The 20456-nt window shown below is 39.7% G+C and overlaps 1 protein-coding gene across 1 annotated transcript; it reads left to right on the top strand.

Annotated features, from left to right (window-relative positions):
* The first annotated feature begins 1332 nt into the window (after positions 1-1332).
* Positions 1333-20425, top strand: entpd1 (ectonucleoside triphosphate diphosphohydrolase 1). The gene is made up of 10 exons (XM_072374090.1): positions 1333-1525; positions 11333-11460; positions 11837-11954; positions 14402-14552; positions 15506-15665; positions 15789-15992; positions 16134-16391; positions 16816-16929; positions 17055-17192; positions 19804-20425. Exons 1-10 carry the CDS (start codon positions 1510-1512, stop codon positions 20008-20010), a joined length of 1494 nt encoding a protein of 497 aa, XP_072230191.1. The 5' UTR covers positions 1333-1509; the 3' UTR covers positions 20011-20425.
* The last annotated feature ends 31 nt before the right edge of the window (positions 20426-20456 follow it).

Below are 20456 nucleotides of genomic sequence, written 5' to 3'. Positions count from 1 at the left end.
GTTTTAACACCTCAATTTAAGCTCCTGTCATGGTGTTTGTAGCTGTCAGATGTTCCCTTTAGCTGGAATTCAAACATTTACCCATATCTGAGGGAAGAAAAAAACTTATTGGGATGATAAATACCAGTTCAAATGAATAAGTTCAAAAGAGGCTTCAGATCATCGAGATCGGCACTTGGATGACACTGTGACAAAAACTCGGACATGTGCTGGCATTGAGCAGACAAACACTGGCACCAGCAAGATGGATACATGCTGTGGGGATACTTAGACTTGGGGGAGATGTGGTTACTGCCTCTACTACATGGGTACACCACTTGACAGCAAGATATTTACAGTTACTAATGATGATTTTCATATTAAGCGACAGACTGACTCACACTTAGTATTATGAGCTCACCACCATCCTGAAGGAAATAATATTGTCATTTAGAGTATCATTAAATGAAGATTACTGTGGTAATTAGATTTGTGCTTCTATCACAAACACTCCAGAGCTTCATCTGCAATTCCACCACAAAACTTAGAGCATTTTTGCTTTACAGTGGCATTCATAGTCATCAGACTGACACATTGACAGTTTTCTGCTGATGGGAGGAGTGTTTTTCTCACGCAAGTTGCACTGCAGAGGAGTGGTGGTGTCCTGCTGTGGTTAAAGTATACCCTAATGTGAGATTTTCAGTTGGGACTTCCCATGACTGACGCACAGAACAACCAAGCCTTTGTTTTTGCAACCTTGTTAAAACAGTGCAAATACTAAAGTACACAGGTAGCCATGCCATGACCCCAAAGCTTTTGGTTTCACCCTGAATGTGGGAATCTTATGCAATGCCCCAGAGTTACCATTACAGGCTTCAGAAGGGCCACGAAAACTTAAAAAATTTAAAACTTTTTTTTTTTTTTTCCTTTATTCAAAGTTCAGATGGCATCTTTAAAAATTAGCGTGCAGGACATAAAGGACTTGAGTGGGAAAATGAGTTCCTCCAATATGCCCTCTAGGTTCAGTTTCAGCTTTTCTTCAGATCTAACACCGCTTTCATGTTTGACCCACTTATACTGACAGTGACAATGACAAAGAAAAACAGGCAGAAAGAAAATGATAGAAAAGACACGGGTGGTGGAGAGCGAGAGTTAGGCTGGAGAAAGACAGCAAAAAGGGGGTGAAGAAACTGAAGAAATAAGAAAGCACAGAGAGCCCACGTTAAATAGTGACAGCGGCGACGAGAATGACAAAGGTGTAGATGAGAGGGAAGGAGAAAGGGGTAAACAGAAGGCGCCTGGAAAAAGGGGGGTGGGCTGAGCTGGAGGGAGGAGAAAAGATCTGCTTCTCCTAATAAAGCAAGTGTATTTGAAAAGAGGTGCTGAGCAACATCGGACTGAGCAGAGAGCTGTGTTACGACACAGAGTGAGGAAGAGAGAGGACCGGAAAGAAAGAGTGAGAGGGAGAGAGCGGGGAGACAGAGGGGCAAAGAATAGAAAGAGCATTGTGTTACTGCTGAGAAAGAACCCATGCCTGCACAAAGAGGTAGGTGTACTGCTATAACTGGCACTCGCACACATGCATGCACTCACAACTGGAGGGAATCCTTAGCCAGTGTATCCAGTAGCAGGATGTACTGGCAGTCTGTACAATAAAGTATCAGCTGAGTGCGTTTTATCTTCCAACTGTGTGACCTGCTTTATTACATGGAGCAGCTGTGTAGCAGCGCAGGGCAGGCGTGACTTTTCCATTGCAATGTGCTTGAGGGTGCATATAGACTACAAAAGCAGGTGCCTGAGTGAATGAGTGAGTGTGTTTTTTTGTTTCTTCTTCTTCCTTCCATCGTCTTTGGATAGACACAGAGGCAGATCATGTGGGGTTTTACGTTGTTATTTGATTAACTGCCGACATCTGATTGAGCTGTCAGTTAAAGTTGAATTGTCAGCATATGTCAGCAACATCTAGCAAATATACGACTGGTGTTTCAGCAGCTGTACTCCACGTTTTATCAGATTGCAGAAGCAGATTGGCTCTCTGTTGACATTTGTAAAATGTGCAAATTAGGCAGAAGTCTGCACTTAAGTTTGCCTGTGTCAGAGTTCAAGAATAGCCTCTCTGAACATAACCATTACTTCCTGAGTTATTCAGAAGTAATTTCCTGTCCTTTGAGCACTAGACGTTCCATTCACCTCTGCTAAGTGCTATGGTGGAACCACCTGAAACTCAAAGAATGCATTCATGATTATTTGATATTTGAGTTACAAGACACTTTGATTTCAATTTGTCTCAACATGGTTTTTCCTTCATTTTTGATCGCCGCTGCCATTGACCAGAAATGTGATGAGGTGTCCTATATTTACCAGGAAATCATAGACTAATTATGAAACTAAATTATGAAAAAAATGGCTCCCCTTTAAATATTTTTAAATTTTTGAAAACCACAAAACAAGTTTGCTTTAGTTTTAGGTATGTCATGAATCAAGAGAGGAATTTGCTTACGTTTAGTGACCAATGCCTTATCTAGAGTCTTGAGAAAATGCTTTTAATGTGGATGAAAGCAAACACCAATCATTGTGATAAAAATATATATATATATTTTTTTCCATTTGCTTAACAAAAAAATAAATAAATAAATCAGGGTAGAGTGAGTCTGACCTCACAGGACAGACCACTTCCCTGTGGCAAGCAGGGATGCTTCCTCTCATATCACATGCCCATGCAGGAGTTCCCTTTTCAAGTTTCGCAAAAGCCCCAAACTATTTATATAGTTGCTGAGTGTAGTCTGTTCAAGGGCTCAATTTGTAGGTCCGATTGTCTGATTAAATGAAAAAAAGTTTAAGCAACAAACTTGATTACGGCATCAAGGATTCAATACAACTGTGACATGTGGGACAAATGATGCGTTTATCCACAAGGACATGCCCTGCATTGATTCTTGTGAGTGCATGCTCACACCAAATAGAATAAGTTGAATTTCCTCTACAGTATCCTATTAAGTACAAGAATGCCATGTATTTCATCAAACTCATTTTCTGTGCTTGTGTTGGCTCAGACTGTTCGTGTCTGAATATAATATGTGAAAGATACCTACAGAGAAAGACTTTTTGCTTACACTTCTTCCAAACTCTGTTTCATCAGTTTAAGTACCAGCATTATTTGCGCAGAGGATGTTATGTGAGGTTACAAAAGGAGAAGTCATGCCAGATCCAATCAGTCATGACCATTTCTTTCAGCCTTCATAGCTTCAGACAAAGAAACGGTTAGCATCAGTTCATTTCCACATGCCAGGGTTGACTTTATAGCCGATTGGATGGGGTATTTAAATAAAGACGGTTATCCCCGTCTAGTTCAGTCAGAGGATACAGAGCAGGAGCTCCAACAGCAGGAGAAGGATAAACTTTTGAAAATGAGATGGCCTCCACTTAGATTGCAGCATATCGTTCTGCAGTTGGGACAGAATTTATATATCAGGAGAAAAACAAAACCAAGAAAAAAAAAAACACTAAAGAGTGACTTGACATTTTAATAGATAGATAGATAGATAAAGGACAAACACAAACCTCAGGGCCAGGAATAGTAATTGCTAACACAGAATATCTAACTAAGGCAGTTATCAAGGCTGCTTTTCTTTTCTTTCTTTTTTTTTTTTTAAATCAGTTTCATTATTAATTCAAAAACACAATCAAAAACACACTGCCTATTATATTTTGCCTTTATATTTTGGGTTTAGAGTTTTTGTCATCTCCATACAGATAATGTGGGAAAAAGATTATTGGAATAGAATATCAACAATTGACAGTTTTAATCCAGTATAGGTCCCAATCTCATAAAACTGCTTTATAGAAGAGCTTATTTTCAGAATTAACTATGAAAGGCTATGTAGCCTTACCTACTGAAAATGTGCCCTTCTGTTGTTTGGAGGGAGTGTAAACCTTTTCCAACAAGGTTTGGAAGTGATATCTGTTCGCCCTTTTCTCAGTCATCACTTTAGCTGCCTGCACAACAAGTGTGAAGCGGTTTAGCCTAGTTACAAGATGCCTGAGAGCCGTTATCAGTTACTCAGTCAACATTTAAAAATATTGGCAGACAATTGCTCTTCCGCCAGAGCTACAGCCCCCTGGCAGTAAATGCCATGTTGTGCAAAAAAGACAAATTAACACATTCCTGGTGAAATAATCATGTTGCAGACATAAATACCACCATTATCATCTTTAGTTGTACCATAACTTAATTTGGACAGTTGGCATGCATGGACACACGAGTATGACGTCACTGATTTGTAATCAGTGTGACTGGCACCTGCACACATATTCCATCCCAATCCAAAGGAAACACTCCACTTGTGTAAATTGCCGTCTTCCTATAACAACTCGTATCTCACAGCATTTCCTTCTTTGAGCAATGTGGTTAGATACTTAGATGCACTCTGCCCCATTAGAGCTCATTAAGCAGTTAGTTGTTACAGTGTCCTTGAATTTGGCTTCAATGCAACAATTGTGCGTATAAATATTTCAGATTCAAATTAAAAGGTAGCAACACTTAGTAGGAAAAGTAATAAAGTAGAAGTATTACTCCGACTATCATGTCATATACAACCTCAATTTACAATAATAATTTTAAAAAATGTAGTCACTCCAAAAAAATAATGATTTGCAAATCTCATAACCCAACATTTCACACAAGAAATAATTTCAATTTTGAAGACTTTAAATATTCCATCCTATATCATACACAGTATAAAAAACAAACAGTTTTACAAGTCCTTACATATTTACAGGAAGACAAGGCTAAACCATATACTTAATTACCACAGCCTGGCTTCATAGTAGGAAAGTCCAGGCGCTGGACCGGCCTGTCGGCATCATGTCTATCATCTACGTTTGGTGCACCATGAACATCAATTACGACAAGGAAGATCAAAGACTGTTGAGCAGTCAGAACTCTATATGTCTCATCAGTTCCTAGACATTTATAGGTGGTGTTAAAAGAGGATTACACAGTGGCAAACTGTCCTAACTCATGATGTTTGTTGCTGCCATAAAATTCAAGATGAGCACAATTTTTTTCCTCATGAAAATGTAGTTTCACTTTATACATTTAATGTGTTCTGTTATGTATTGTGAACAAAAAATAGGTTTACAAGATTTAGCAAATCATTGTATTTCTACACCATCCCAACTTTTGGTTACAAGTGTGGCTGTCTGTGGCATCATTTGATTAATGGTTCTGCAGTACACTGAGCAACAGGAATTTCACCATTATGACAATTATTCATTTTCTATATAGACCAAAAGGATCTTTACTACATATATAGCCTGGTTTTAGACTAGATTTTAAAAACACAAGCATTGAACACCCCCAGTTTGGCAGCATTACCATTTTTGTCCAATGAAAGTCTACAGAGTAGGCGAAGAGATGCTGAAACAATGTCTAGGCTAAAACCAGACGTCTGCTTCCTTTTTTTAGCCTTTGGAAGTCTTACACAACTAGACTTCCAGAGATATAGAAATGTAGACACATAGAGCAGGCACAGACGTCTGAACTGTGATCCTGACATCACCCTGCTTATTATAAGATGTCAGAAAGCAAACAAGTATGGAGAGAAAATCGACTCAAAACATCTGTGTTTAGAGGGAACTAAGTATCGAGGGAAATAACGCTCGACTCAGATGAAAATCCAGATAACCCAGCTTTCCACCAGTACTTAAATGCACCATGCACTGACGAATCTGTGAGGCTTCCCGGAGGCGTGAAAACGATCTCAAAATCCTTTGTGCTGATCTATAGCTTTGTGCGTGTGTATCAGGCGATTTGTGCGTGCAAATATCACAATTTGTGCGTAGGAGACTTTTTGAATTCGTAATTATCGTTTTGTCCGTAACTTACAAGTTACAAGTTACACACGCACAAGTCAAGTAGTACGCACAAATCAAGTGCTACGCACGCACAAGTCAAGTAGTACGCACAAATCAAGTGCTACGCACGCACAAGTCAAGTAGTACGCACAAATCAAGTGCTACTCACGCACAAGTCAAGTAGTACGCACAAATCAAGTGCTACGCACGCACAAGTCAAGTAGTACGCACAAATCAAGTGCTACGCACGCACAAGTCAAGTAGTACGCACAAATCAAGTGCTACGCACGCACAAGTCAAGTAGTACGCACAAATCAAGTGCTACGCACGCACAAGTCAAGTAGTACGCACAAATCAAGTGCTACGCACGCACAAGTCAAGTAGTACGCACAAATCAAGTGCTACGCACGCACAAGTCAAGTAGTACGCACAAATCAAGTAGTACGCACAAATCAAGTAGTACGCACAAATCAAGTAGTACGCACGGACAAGTCAAGTAGTACGCACACACAAGTCAAGTGCTACGCACGCACAGATGTTTTGAGTCGATTTTCTCTCCATAAACAAGCTGCTTAAATCTTCTAGTTTAAAAGATTGCGTTTATTAACTATTGCGTCAAATTGTCACCTCAAAATAACCAAACACTGTCAAGAACTGTAGCAGAAAGAATAATGTGGAATGTAGTCGGATGCTTAAAAGCAAGCCTGTCTCACTATGGTGTTAGGCCTGTTGACTATGGAACAAATGCACATGGACTATAATGTTAATAAATGACGCATGTGTCCGGCTCATGAGCGGTTTGGCCTAACCCCCAGAGCAGCCAAACAAACTTAGAACCTGCCTCACAGGCACATTGTTGTCCTCTTTTTTCCATCATTACACAGTCAAACCCCAGCTGTGCCACCCCTTGACTCAATAACAACCCGCTCATTATCTGCAGATTCAAAAACATCCCAATTCCACCTCTCCCCTCTGTATTCTTCTTTCATCCCGGGTAGTCTATAAGCCAAAAGTTTCAGCTCTGCAGGGGTGACGACTTGTGCGTCATGTTATTAAAGAACTTTTTTTTTTTCCTTTTTCTTCTCAAATTCAAAAACTTGAACAAGTTCATAGTAAAACTGCCATTATGAGTCCTTTGTGTGAGGACGAAACACGACATCAAACTATGACCAGTTTATCTTCCTCTTTACATGTGGGCATGGGCCTCATCTTTGTACAAATACCTAAAAGTGATGCAACTTGCAAAAATAAGTTTTAATTATTGCCTTCCCTTTAAATGAGATCATCCAGACAGGAGTTATGTCTTAGTAAGACTTACCGTAGAATCAGGACTTACTGCAAGCTTAAGATAGCATTAAGGGATTAGTAAAGGTATCAATTGTTATCAAGTTTAGGGCAGTCCGGGTCAGACTTGTTGGATATTGTTTTTGTAGGTAATTGATATGAAATGCCACCCAACACAGCATATATTCCTACTGCAGGAGCCAGAGATAACATGTTCATTCTTGATCCTCATTCCTGCAGCTTTTCAGACGCTCAAAATTGCTTAAAGCAATCACATTAGTCAGCAATAAGTATATACAAAGTACTTCATGGTAACAGACGTCATGCTTTCCACTCCCATTTCCCCTTAAGACTGACTTTAACACTTGACCTGTGTTTATGAACAGAGTGGAAAGGAACACACTGATAACATGTGTGTATGGGTGTGTGTGACAGTTTTCTACAATGAGGCAATTTCTGTTTGTGACCACTTGAGTATTTGGGAGATAACATCTGGTCTTCAGACTTGGATTGGACTACAAATTAGGCATGTAGTTGTGATCATTGGTAAATGCATTATGTCAAAAGTCCTATATAAATACAGACATACAAACTTGTCAGTCCTGAAAGCCTGTTGAGGTTCCAAGAGCCTCTCAATGAGCTCATGTGCCAAATGTGCAGCTTGGGTAAGCCCTGCTTTCTGTCTGAGTAAGTGTGTTTGTGACTGTCTGCTTAGCCAGCCGCCATAAACATAGTCAGAGGGAGACTGCACATAATACATCTTATCTTTTCCCCTTAATTCAACACCATATTAATAACAAGCTTTGATGTGAGACCAAATGTTTCACGCTGCTGCTGAAAACTCAAGAGTTGAGATTAACTGGAAAGGAAGGGGGTTTAGTCAGCCCAAACCACATTTACAGCTTTACTACATATAATGAACCAGAGGTTTTGTAACTGGAGCCAGTAATCATCAATGCCAAAGCTGGCTGTTTACATCACTAACAGACACATCCCAGATGTCACACATTGTCAGTGTGGGAATTCCCAAAATTAATACGAATAGGGAATAAATTAGACATGAAGTCATTGCAAAACAAGTAAACAAATCTGGCACACATATGATTTTGCCTGTTTCACTGCGGCCGCATACTGTCAAGAAATGCTTTGATGAATTCGAGCTTTTAAAAATGACAAAAAAACAGCTATGCATACAGGGACAGTGGGTATGCCTCTATAAATGTTGAATAAACCTTTGTTGGGTAACATTGTGCATCTCAGGCCAATTTTACACATCTACTGTAGGAGACATCCACTAGGTGTTACCACATGCTACAGCCCACAGGCTTAACATAATGTTTAACAATAAAGCTCAAGCTCATCCCATCAACAGGTCTACAGACAAGGCAACCACAGCACTGCGAATCCCATTATTTCTCCCAGCTATGACAGTTTGATGCTGCGTCGAGCAAAGAGCAGCGTGCTGCTCAGTGAGCAAAGTTCAACCCAATGACGGTTTTTTATTTGTTCTTTTTAAACCCCAGCACACAGTGACAAATACCTGCCAAGCTAATGAAAATGAGCATTACCATTCAGCAAGACACAGAAGGAAAATCTGTTATTGTGAATATCCCCAGTTCCCTGAATTATATGGTACAAGAGAAAAGCCTACTCTTAGAATCAGTTTTAGATGTTTTAAAAAAGTGAGGCAGCTCGCTGTAGAGAATGCAGAGAAGCATGCCATACGTAGTGTGACGCGGTCCAACTCAAAGTTTTAAGAATTCTGCTCTCCCCGAGCAAGCACATTGCAAATCAGGTTGCATCTCAAAGCTTCATTTACGTTTAGGTTGGTCCAGATTTATATTGGAGCTCAAACTATCTGGTTATATTGTATGCAAGAAGTGAAACCAAATTAACTTTTGTCATACAAGTCACATCATTTTAAAAAGGACCAAAGGGGGTCCACGTATCGAAAAGGTAAGCCATGTGCACCATAATCCAGTCAAGTAGTTTTATTTATCATGTGTACAAATGTTGCCGATGGATATACAATGAAATGCTTAGGGTGAGAGCCGGGAGAGTGCAGTACCAACATCACAGTGCAATACACATAACACAATAGCACCCACTGGTAACATATAGCAACATGTAATGACGTATATGCAATCGGAATAAAAACAGAAACAAGAGACATGAGATATATACGATGCAGTATATAGAAGTATAATCGGGTAAAGTAGGTGAAAAAAAAAAAAAAGGCGCAAACAGCAGCGGTTATGAAATTAGTAATCACAGTGAAAGTCAATGCATCAGTATTTAATTACTTAAAGTGCACATGCTAGAGTGGATAAGTGTTGTATTAGATTGCAGATCAAGTGTGTTTGTTAAGCATCCATATGGCCTGTGGATCGAAGCCGTTTGTTTGGCAACCTAAAAGCAGAAAACCACTTAAATGTAAATCCTTATTCACACTGCAGTCTCTATGTAGGAAAGTTAGAACATAGTTTACTTCAATTCTCTCGTGTGCGTTTAAACACGTGCAGTGTTTGCAAATGTGTAACAAATGAGGGAAATATAAAACAGGACCGCCTGTGAATATATTAACACATGTGCAGAGAAGTCATGTTTCTTTCACAACAAGTATTCCAACAAATACAGACACGCGCAGCCTCTGAGAAAGCAGGAAATCCCGAAATCCGTCACTGAGAAGACATCACAGGCAAGAACAGCCAAACAAGGGAGTCCCCACTTCCCCTTCCTCCTGCACATTCTGCAGAATGAACAGAGTGGAGAGCAGGAGCGAGTGACTCTTATTAGTTCCCAGAGAGAGTCCCTTTTATGGCGTTCATATGCACACGAGAGCACACCGACACATGCACAAACATGCTTTAACTGTGTCTCCATAGTGATTGGCCTTACTGCCACAGCTTTGAGAGGAAATCCCAAACTCTGTGTTTTAGAGCTGCTCCCCCAAAAGCACACTAACAGATCTGTTCTAATCTTCTGTCCAGTTACAACGGGAAAACCTCTCATGGTCAAGCCATTTCCCGCTGTCCTGCCTTTATCTTCTCTCCCTCCTACGTCTTCTCTCTCACTCCCCCCACCCTCTCTCTTTCTCTCTCATGATCTATCTCCCTCTGCTCCCCTTCCCTGTCAGTGGCAAATTCACTGACAACAGAGGTAAGTTCTCTCATTCGTTGTCTGTTCGCCGCTAGCTTGTTGCCTTGATATGTTTTAGGTTTCAGAGTTTGTGTTTTTCCACTGTGGACAAAGGTCATGCTTAGAATCGGTGCTCCAGGTCTTGTTAGTGTAGCAGAAAAACTGCTCTTATGCTCTTTATTGTACAGTTGGGACAGTTTCAATGTGTGAGTGTACTTTGACAGCTGTCACGCACACCTGGATAGTGTCTGCCAGCTTAATTACTCTGTTAATACACAATCGTATGTCCTTTTGTGTGTGTGTGTGTGCAAATTAGATTTCAGAGCGTTATTCATCATTCCCCGCAACTACAATAACTGTATAAATCCAGGTAACTCATTTATTTCAAAAACTGAATAAATGAGGGTACGTTATCTACCAGAATATCTTTTTGTAGTCGCACATGTTGCAGATCTGAATAATTGCCTGTGTAGACAGTGGAGAATCAATGGGTACTTGGGAAGAAATGGGACTCAAAAAAAGCAGCAGCAAACGCCACCATCAAATATACTCAGCATTAAAATAATACCTCCAACAGGATGTTGAAATAAATCACTGATTGGTAACATAACTGTACAGATATTGCTCGAATAGATCAACACTTTAACTGAAGCGAACTGCTCCGATATCTTAGATAAACACTTAAACCATTTCCAAAATAAAACCTTTAATCCTTTTTCAAAGTTCAAGTTTTGTTCATCTTTTAGGTTTAGCCAACTAGTTCAGTGAAATATCCTCTCAAATGTTCTGTAGATGAAATAACAAAAGCCCTTAGAATTAATGAACCCTGGCATGAGTTCAGACACAAAATCATAAATACAACTGCTACCCAGGGATACCAAACAAAACAATTAAACACTGCATGGCCTCCAACAAACTCACACAGGCTGAGATATCACTTACATCTGGAAGAAAGACTGGCTAACACACATCTCTTTTCTATTTCCAATGATCCCATCTTCCACCGTTTACCTCTTGGCAACCCTCTGGCCTCTCCTTCCTGTCTGTGTGTCTGTCTTCCCGCCCCCGCTCTCAGAGATGAAAGAGAAGAACCCCTGGCACACGCCTGTGACCATCATCCTCACTGTGATTGGCGTCATAGCAATTGTTGCCTTGGTGACGGTTGCAGTTTTACAGAACAAACCTATCCAACAAAAGTACAAGGTAAGGTAAAGGAAAGCCCACTATGTGGGAACCCAGTGAATTACATACAATGTACTGGAATCTCCGTTCAAATATCCACAAGCCAAATTTGGTCTCAGGTCAATATGACCTCAACTGTTAAGTTGAGTAATAGTAACTAATAGTTTTAAAGATCCACCACCAAATATGGCCAGAGGATGCAGCTAGGAGATAAAAGCATACTTTTATGTCATGGTAGCACACAAAGTAGGAGTCTTACGGCTAAATGATAATATTGACTGGGGAACAGTTTTACTAAATGACTGCCTACCTGTTCTCAAAATCCCAATACATCTTATTATGTAAAGAGATAACGACACAGAACTTAACAGGAATTTCTCCTTACTCCACTGCACAGTATGGGATAGTGCTGGACGCCGGCTCTTCCCACACGGCTCTTTATATTTATGAGTGGCCTGCAGAGAAGGATAACAACACTGGAAGAGTTCAACAGAAACATTCCTGTAAAGTAAAAGGTAAAGTATATGCCACATTAGTTGAGCGCACAAGATGACAAATGCTCTCGCTTTCAATTATACCAACTCTAAATCCACCTCCATGCAAACATTTAAGTGTGTGCAAAATTCTAAACTTTGAAATATCTGCATGTGTAATCATACATTTAATACAACTGTCTGTGAAGGGGTTAATTCAGTAACATTGTAATGACTGAACTTTGAAAATACACCAATTATCCAGGACATTAAAACTGGGAAGGAATGGCAGCAGGATACTCCGTGGGGGGAAAAAAAGCCAGCTTGTGGAGACAGTGTAACCCTTTGGACAATATTCTCATTTAAAAGAGAAAAAAACCTTCCGTGATCTGTGTGTGACTGAACATCTTTAGGATAAGTTGGATAAACAAGTTCCATGTAGGCTCCACGTATCACCCTAAATGACCCTAACGGATCTGCTGCTAACGTCTTCAGTATACCTTCAGGGGTGCAGGGTTCAGGGTTCAGGGGTGCAGACGGTGGGGTTCGGATGGTGTGCAACTTCCGTCCGCACAGTTTGTTTTTCTCTAGCATAGGTATTCAATTAATCAGGATGTACTTTCTATGGAACAATCAACTTTGGGTCTGCAACTAATTATCATTATGACTGCAATTTCCTTAAGTCCGGTGATGCCTAATTTTCTCTGATAAATTGTCACATCTCCTAACAGCCTCCAATCTACAAAAGAGCTGCAGGGCATCTGCATTCAAAATCTCTTAAAAACTCATTAACGCACAACTCCTAACTTGATGGATTATTATGTTGGAGGAACCCTCCACTAACTATTTAGCAACATTTATGACTGCCAATATAATTTCTCATTAAAACAGTGACGCAGTTAATGACTGGAAATTATGATAAAAAGCCATTAGGTTCAGCCTTCTACAAGCTATAAAAATCTGTAGTTGTAAATGTTACAAAGGGACTGCAACAATTTGCTCTTCTCCAGAAGGTTAAGTTTAAAGATACTTTAAAAAAAAACATATTTTTGAACATAGCAAACAAAAAGTTTTCCTGGTCTGCTGGCTATGGTCAAACAGAAATTGTACAAGTATTTATACTGTGAAAAACAGAATGTAGCCTACCTGATACAGGCAATTATCCAACATAAAGCAACGTTATGGATAGACATCAGCCATGAGAATTAGACCAGTGATACAGCCCCATATATAACTATTGACCATTTGGCAGTATTGCATAATTATAGAGGTATGAAAGAAATAATTAGGTCTGCATTGTGAATCTAATCACTTCACATGTGAAATTTGGACTTAGTCCTCTTTATTATCTGAGGCATAAGGATCAGGACAAAGTATACAAGTTGTCATAAATAACATATGATACCAAAATACAGCGTAGACTACTTTAAAGTATGTAATTTATTTTTAAAAAATAAATAAAAAGGCAGCTTCTGTGGGGGGGGTGGGGGTGAATGGATAAGATTAATTAGCCCAGTTTGCAGTCACTAGCAAAGCAATTGTGTCAGCTACTTCTTAAAAAAGGTTGTAATTCAGTAGAAGTAGTGGCTATCTTAACTGGAAATCCGCAAAGGAAAACAACAACAGCCGCAGCTGTCATGGACATCTGCAAAGGGAAAATGGGATCACATATTTCTTTTCTGAGAAGATGCCGATCAGTCACAAGAGTTGACCGTTTGCTGCATCAGACTGGAAACAGTTGGTGGGACATCATTTCATAAAAAACATTTTCTCAGATGCAAGAAGCACTATGTATGCATTATGCTTTTGATTCCAAGCATTTCCAGTTGGCTTTGGATTTTTGTGGTTGAAAGACTTCGTATCGCAGAATTGTCTGCATTCACTTTTTGCTTAGAAATATGTTGAAATTAATGGCAGCACATTTGTGCATTTTAAATATTTGATGTCTCACTCTTCTTTCCCTGGAACACTCTAGAATCCAATCAAGCACTAATGTAGAACAAGTATGAGACCAGCCATCTTTCCTGTTCAATTTCTTGCCTCTTTAAATCAAACTACCAACTCTGAGAGCTTCAACTTGAGTTTTGTAGCACATTTAAAACAAACAACTGTTGACCAAAGGCTCATCCAGCGATAAAAACTATAACAAAATTACAATAAAAATACGATGCATACATGGACGAGCCAAGATGTCTGGGCTCAACTCGAAATGAAAGAGAGAGACAGCAAAGACTTGAAAGTAACAATGTCCTTGGCAGTTGTAATATTGTATGGAAGGCTATTCCACAACATGGGGGGAGAGCTAATGTCAGAAGCAACAAATTTGCATGTTGGTGCTTGTTCTGCAACACCAAGACAAAGACGTACAGCAGCCCGAAGACGCACAAGACTTTTCAATTCTTATGTGAATAGATTTGTTCAAAAAACAGCTTTTAATGTTGGCTGAATAACTTCCTGATAGCTCTTCCTGATATTTTTGTCTCTCACAGGTAAAGGTATCTCAAGCTATGCAGATGCACCACTGAAGGCAGGAGAATCACTGAAAGCCTGCATGCTGGAGGCCGAGACGCAGGTTCCAAAGAATCGACACAGGGAGACCCCTCTCTATCTGGGAGCTACAGCAGGGATGAGATTGCTGAAGTATGTCACGCATGAACACACATTTCCATAATGAAACTAAACAAATTAACATCTAAAAGAAATAAAAATAAAAAAAAGACTTGTGACGGGATCACACTGACCAAAGCATTCTTGCCACAGTCTGAACGGGGGGGGGGGGGGGGCTTTACAACAGACAGAAATGAGCAGCTCTCATTTGTTGTTGTGAAACAAAAAGTGTGAGCCTTACCGTCAGTTCTGCTTTCATGTTGCTTTTCCAAATATAGCCCTTCAACTTTCTTCTGAAATTCACTTTAAAAAAAAAAAAAAGTTTCACCTAACAGTTAAAGTTGAACTTCTTCAAAAGAGCAAGGCAACATCCTCTCTCTTTCTTATTCGTCATGTTCACTCATGACTGTGACAGCCGTCATGCATCTAGTTGGTAACATCTGTTATTTTACTTGGGAACAATATTTTAATCTCTGAAACATTTTGCTTTTGGTTTGTATTGCCAAGAATTTCATTCACAAACAAGAATGAAACGCATTCTCTGTTGGTTAAAAAGCCAGAGTGTCTCCAGGATGACACGTGCATACACAATATTGCCTCTATATTCCCATTGGGGTTACTCATTGAAAATTATTTTATCCGTTCCCTGTAAAAATAATAATAATAATAAATCAGCACTAAACTAGAAGTCTACCTGTGGGGACCTCAAATGAATGCATTTTCTTGCTGGCAGCATTCTAATCTTATTCTAGGCCTGAACTCTGCAGTCGTGTTAGTACTGGTAGAACAAAGTGCAGCTCTCTCTTGAGCCTTTCCCCATTCGTAAATTCTGCAATCTATATCCATAAATTTACTGCCAGGGCATGAATTTGTTACTGTCAAATCCATATTAAACGATACAGTCCATTTGTTATTTATTTGCCGCTGTAGTGACTTGAAATATGTGACAGACTAATAAATTTGTGCTCCTGTACGCATGCATGCAGTTTGGAGAACAGCTCAGCATCAGAAAAGGTGTTTCAGGCTGTGGAGGGAGCCCTGCAAAGGTTCCCCTTTTCCTTTCAGGGAGCGAGAATACTAAGTGGGCAGGAGGAGGGTGCCTTCGGCTGGGTCACAATCAACTACTTAAGTGATCTCCTTAAACAGGTCAGTATGCATGCTTGCATCTAAACACAGGTATAAGCACTTTTCCCGCTTTATTTCTTTTATGTGCCAGTTTTGGTGCTTGTGCTGTGCACTGATGCCAGTGCTTTTTTGTTTCTGCTCCAGGGTCTAGAAACCACAGGCGCTCTTGACCTTGGCGGGGCTTCAACTCAAATTAGTTTTGTGTCTGATGATTACAATGGTACTGAGTCACCCAGCAACTCTGTGACCTTCAGACTTTATGGGAATGACTACAACCTGTATACTCACAGCTTCCTGTGTTATGGGAAAGACCAAGTACTACGAATGGCATTGGCGCATCAGACTAAGGTAAACTTTTCTGGCTATAGACGTTTCCGGCTATTCAAATCTTAATTATCTGAGACATGATGTGCCAACATGTACTGTATAGCAATACATCAAATTCACTAAGCTTCCTCTCTTTGTCCAATTCACCTCTTCATCTCCCAGTCAGGTCCAGGAATCATAAGAGATCCCTGTTTCCACTCAGGATACTTAGAGACAAAGGACTATTCAATCCTCTATGACAGCCCCTGCGTGTCAGATAGGAAACCCCAGAAAACTCCTGCAACCTTCAATATCTCAGGGGATGGAAACTTCCCGCAATGCTATAAAGTCCTCAAAAGCGTCTTTAACTTCACTTCCTGCCAATATAGCCAATGCTCTTTCAATGGGGTCTTCCAGCCACGTTTGCAAGGACCATTTGGGGTAATATAACATATTTAGTTAATTAAGCAGCCTACATAACATGTAAAGCACTCATGGTGTTTGGCCACACACACACTTGTTGCACAACTTATATTAACTGCACACTGAGCAACTTCTGGTTTGGGTATGGACTGAGTATAAAGTGGATACATGTCAACCCGAATGTTCCTGATCCGCTTCAGGATATGAAACCCAAACAAAATTCATTACTTTTTTGCTTGAATTTACCCTTGAATTCCCACAGTAATGTCTTAATATGGGCACTTACTACCAAAAGACTTTGGCCATTCTCATATAAAAAAAAAAAAGAAGGTATAAATACAGTCTGACCAGTGAGGTTTATTTAAGTGAATACCCAGGAATTAGCATTTTTCCACCCTACCTCTCTTCTTTTTGACTCATCTCTTCCACTTTCATATTTAAGGCTTTCTCTGCTTACTACTTTGTGATGAACTTCCTCAATCTGACGGATACATCCATGTCTCTCGAGGCCTTGAAGGAAAAGCTAACGAGCTACTGCGCTACCCCTTGGTCTAAGGTTGGAGAACATTAATGCATTTGTTACACATCCAAAAATGTTCTGCAACATTCATTCATTTCCACGTATTATCGATGTCTGACACGTACTTTGACGATATCATTGCCTTTGTACTGCTTGAACAGATATCCCAGCAGCATCCAACCGTAAAACCCAAATATCTGTCCGAGTACTGCTTCTCTGGGACGTACATCTTCATGCTGCTGACAGAAGGATATAACTTCACCTCAGAGACCTACTCCAAAATAGAATTCATCAAGAAGGTCAGTAGATCAGAATGTCCCCCCCCTCCTACATACTCCAGGCCCCTGGCCCCATCCATACTGTGTGTGTGCAACTGCATCCAGGAAGTGTTTATGAGAAGAACTTAAAGTGTCAAAGACATAACACATTTTTCAAAACTTCTTCATTTGGTTGACCCACACTTATTTTAAGATTTAAGGACTAAACTTAAAATTGGGCCATTTTTAATCTTCACTGCAGTCATTTAACTTGAGTTTATAAAGTCACCACCGGGATATAACTAATCAAATGGGAGCTTCCGACTACTTAGTGCTTGTATCCTTCAGCTGGCAACGAGTTACTCAATCCTAACTGATGCATTTGCTTCTCATTTCTTGTCAATGCTAACAACCATGGCAGTGTGTATCTTACTATAAGACAGTAATTCTATTGGCATGGATAAGGTGTGAAACAAATGAGTAGTTTACTTTATCAGAGAAGATAAAACAGTTCCTACAAGGCTAAACACTTATGTCAATGAACTGATAGGATATTCTTAAAATAGTAAAACTATACTGTCATTTTCTTTAAAAAAAAATTCTGTGATATAAAAACATGCAGGAATTGCAACATATAAATACATAAATGCAGGAATGGCTTTGTAAAACCATCTGGAAAGAATTACTCGCTCTAGAATGATTGGAGTGCAGCTAAAAGGGAAATTATTTGCAAAAACTGAAAAAGCTGCGAGCTATCCAATGTTGAACTTTGATGCAGTACAACTGGTTTCAAGCCACCAAAACACAAAGCTAGGCCTACTGCCATGTGTTGTGGTAACAATTGAAAGTTAGTGCACACAAAAGAAGTTTTACCCCCCCCCCCCCTTGTTAAAAAAAAAAAATCAATCATCCTCTCTGTGGACAAAACATTTACAGGGAAGTGAGAAAGCGTGTCCTCTGGTGACCAGTGTTTCCGTTGTTGTTCACGTACACTGTGCCTGCATGCCTCTAATTAACAACAAATTCTGTATGGGGAATAAGATGCTTAAAGGAAAGAAAATCATCTGTGAACCAATAATCACTTGATCCCAGAACATTATACTACATCAGATGGACTTCTTCTGAAGATTAATCAGAGAAAATGACAAACTTTTAACACTGCTCTTTGTTTGACGCAGGAACTGCATTGAGATGAAAAAGATGGACCAACTTCAAATGATTGTATAGTCAAAAGTGGGAGTAAAAGCTCTGAGTCTAAATGGTACAAAGGAGTGTGTTGTGATACCTTGAAACCCATTTTCATTCCCTGCTTAAAAATCAGCAGGGGACACTTCCAGCAACAAAATTACTCCAAGTACCAGAACTGATCTTGAATGCTTGTAAAACCCCTTTCATCTGAACCAAAGTAAATGGATAACCCTCTTCACATGAAACGCAATAAAACTTAAAAACTGTTCTTCGTTGCCTCGAGCATTAGATTCTCATCATGGTGGTCTGAAAGCTATGAGGACAAATTGTTGACACGTGAAGCCAGAAATAAAAAAAGGAATAACAAGACAACCAGCAAACGACACTGTGGTAGAGATTTGAGTGTCAAAGATACAAATCACATCCCCACAGGAAAAAATATGACCAGTCACAATTCAATCCAGATGAGGCAGGATTACTTGAGTTGATGTAAGGCTCTTTTAACAGACATTACAACTGAAATAGATCATTTCAGTGCTAAACTATATCCACGAAAAAGGTGGAATACTCTATATTGATTTCCGAGGCACACAATCAGCCTGCAATCAGTAGCTATTACAAGAGTTACGGATGAAAACTAAAAGAGCACGTGAGCAGAGGCAGCGCTTACCTTGTAGCCAGGTGTTGATAACGTGAACAAATTCCGTTACACGGCCGTTTACCGACTGCACAGGGGGTCCGAATCACTGTCATAACAACCAGTCACGCGTAGTGTAGCAATACAAACCGCAAAGTGATTAAAATCAGAACGTGGAGAGTGAAATGTATCAACAAAGCTAAGAGAAATAAAAGTTCCTAAAGAAGCGTCAGGTTGTAATGGCCGCGCCGTACATCTGCTCAAATATGATTGGACGAGCTAGTCAGGTGATAGCCAAGATGCTAATAATCAACAGTTGTGGATGATGGAAACTTAAAATGATTTCTATGGTGACATGTACAGATATTCTCCGTGAAAAGCAGGACATATGATTGTGTGTACAACTTGTGACCTGAAGGTTGGGATTTCTGCTGTGCTAATGTATCAAGCTCTCACCCACGGCCCCTTCAGAACTGTAGTTGTACGTTTATCCAGGTGCAGCATTATCTTTTAAAAAAATAAGTCTGACAGTATTAGATGCAGTTTCCCAAATTATTTCTCCTTGTGAAAATATCAAAACATGGGTACGTAGAAGAGGGAAGCTTATGTCAAATCATTATATTTTTGTGTAAGTATTGCAAGAACTTATCAACTTTTGAAATGTCGAAGTTGGTGTTCCATTTGCACATTTGTTTTATGTATTAAAGATCTAATTAAACTTTGAGCTGTTAATAGTTGGCAAAGAACATGATCTGTTATTCTGTGAAGCAAAATAATACAACTAAATAGATGATAGTCTTAAGTTCATTCTTTGTGTACTGTTTCCAGATAAAAGACAGTGATGCAGGCTGGACACTAGGCTACATGTTGAATTTGACCAACATGATTCCAGCTGAGGCTCCAGATTCACCCCTTCTGCCGCATGCCGGCTACGTCTCCGTAATCACCATCATGGCAATACTGCTCTTCGTCCTCGTCATCATCAGCCTGCGTCCTATCTGGCCCAGTTGTTCCAAGCAGCCGCAGATCGTATAAATACACAGATGTACAGAGTGTACAAATAAATTATGTGCAATGGAGGAATTGTCTGTTAAGATTTGTGTGTGTGTGTGTGAGGGTGTGTTAGTATGCTGCTGCTACTATACCAAACTTTGTAGAGGTCAAAGGTCAGCTCAAACTTCCAAACAGATTCCTGCAACTCATATGGATTCAAGGACTTTTCAGAAGGACAAATTCCTTTTCTCACTGAGGAGTGAGCTCTGCCTTTCTGGTTGAAGGACATTTTCTGCATTTGAATGATTGTGTTAATTAATGTGTGCTTGAGTTTCAGTGTGAGTCTAAGCGCATGCCTGAACATGTGATTGAATGCACATTAATCTGCATGTATGCGTCTCAAATTATGATGTGAATATGTAACTGTATAAATAAATTAGACCAAGTTTATATTAAATGTTCGTTTTCTTGAGATGTACACTTGTGGA

Source organism: Leuresthes tenuis, unplaced genomic scaffold (assembly GCF_036924035.1).
Source record: "Leuresthes tenuis unplaced genomic scaffold, fLeuTen1.0.hap1 SCAF_20, whole genome shotgun sequence".
NCBI classification, from domain to species: Eukaryota; Metazoa; Chordata; class Actinopteri; order Atheriniformes; family Atherinopsidae; genus Leuresthes; species Leuresthes tenuis.
The sequence above is the reverse complement of the archived record's forward strand: the minus strand, read 5'-3'. Positions and strand labels throughout refer to the sequence as shown.

Coding starts and splice junctions, on each gene's coding strand:
- entpd1 (XM_072374090.1), top strand. Junction 11,461..11,836: donor CTATCCAACAAAAGTACAAG/GTAAGGTAAAGG, acceptor TCCACTGCACAG/TATGGGATAGTGCTGGACGC. Junction 15,666..15,788: donor TAAGTGATCTCCTTAAACAG/GTCAGTATGCAT, acceptor TTTCTGCTCCAG/GGTCTAGAAACCACAGGCGC.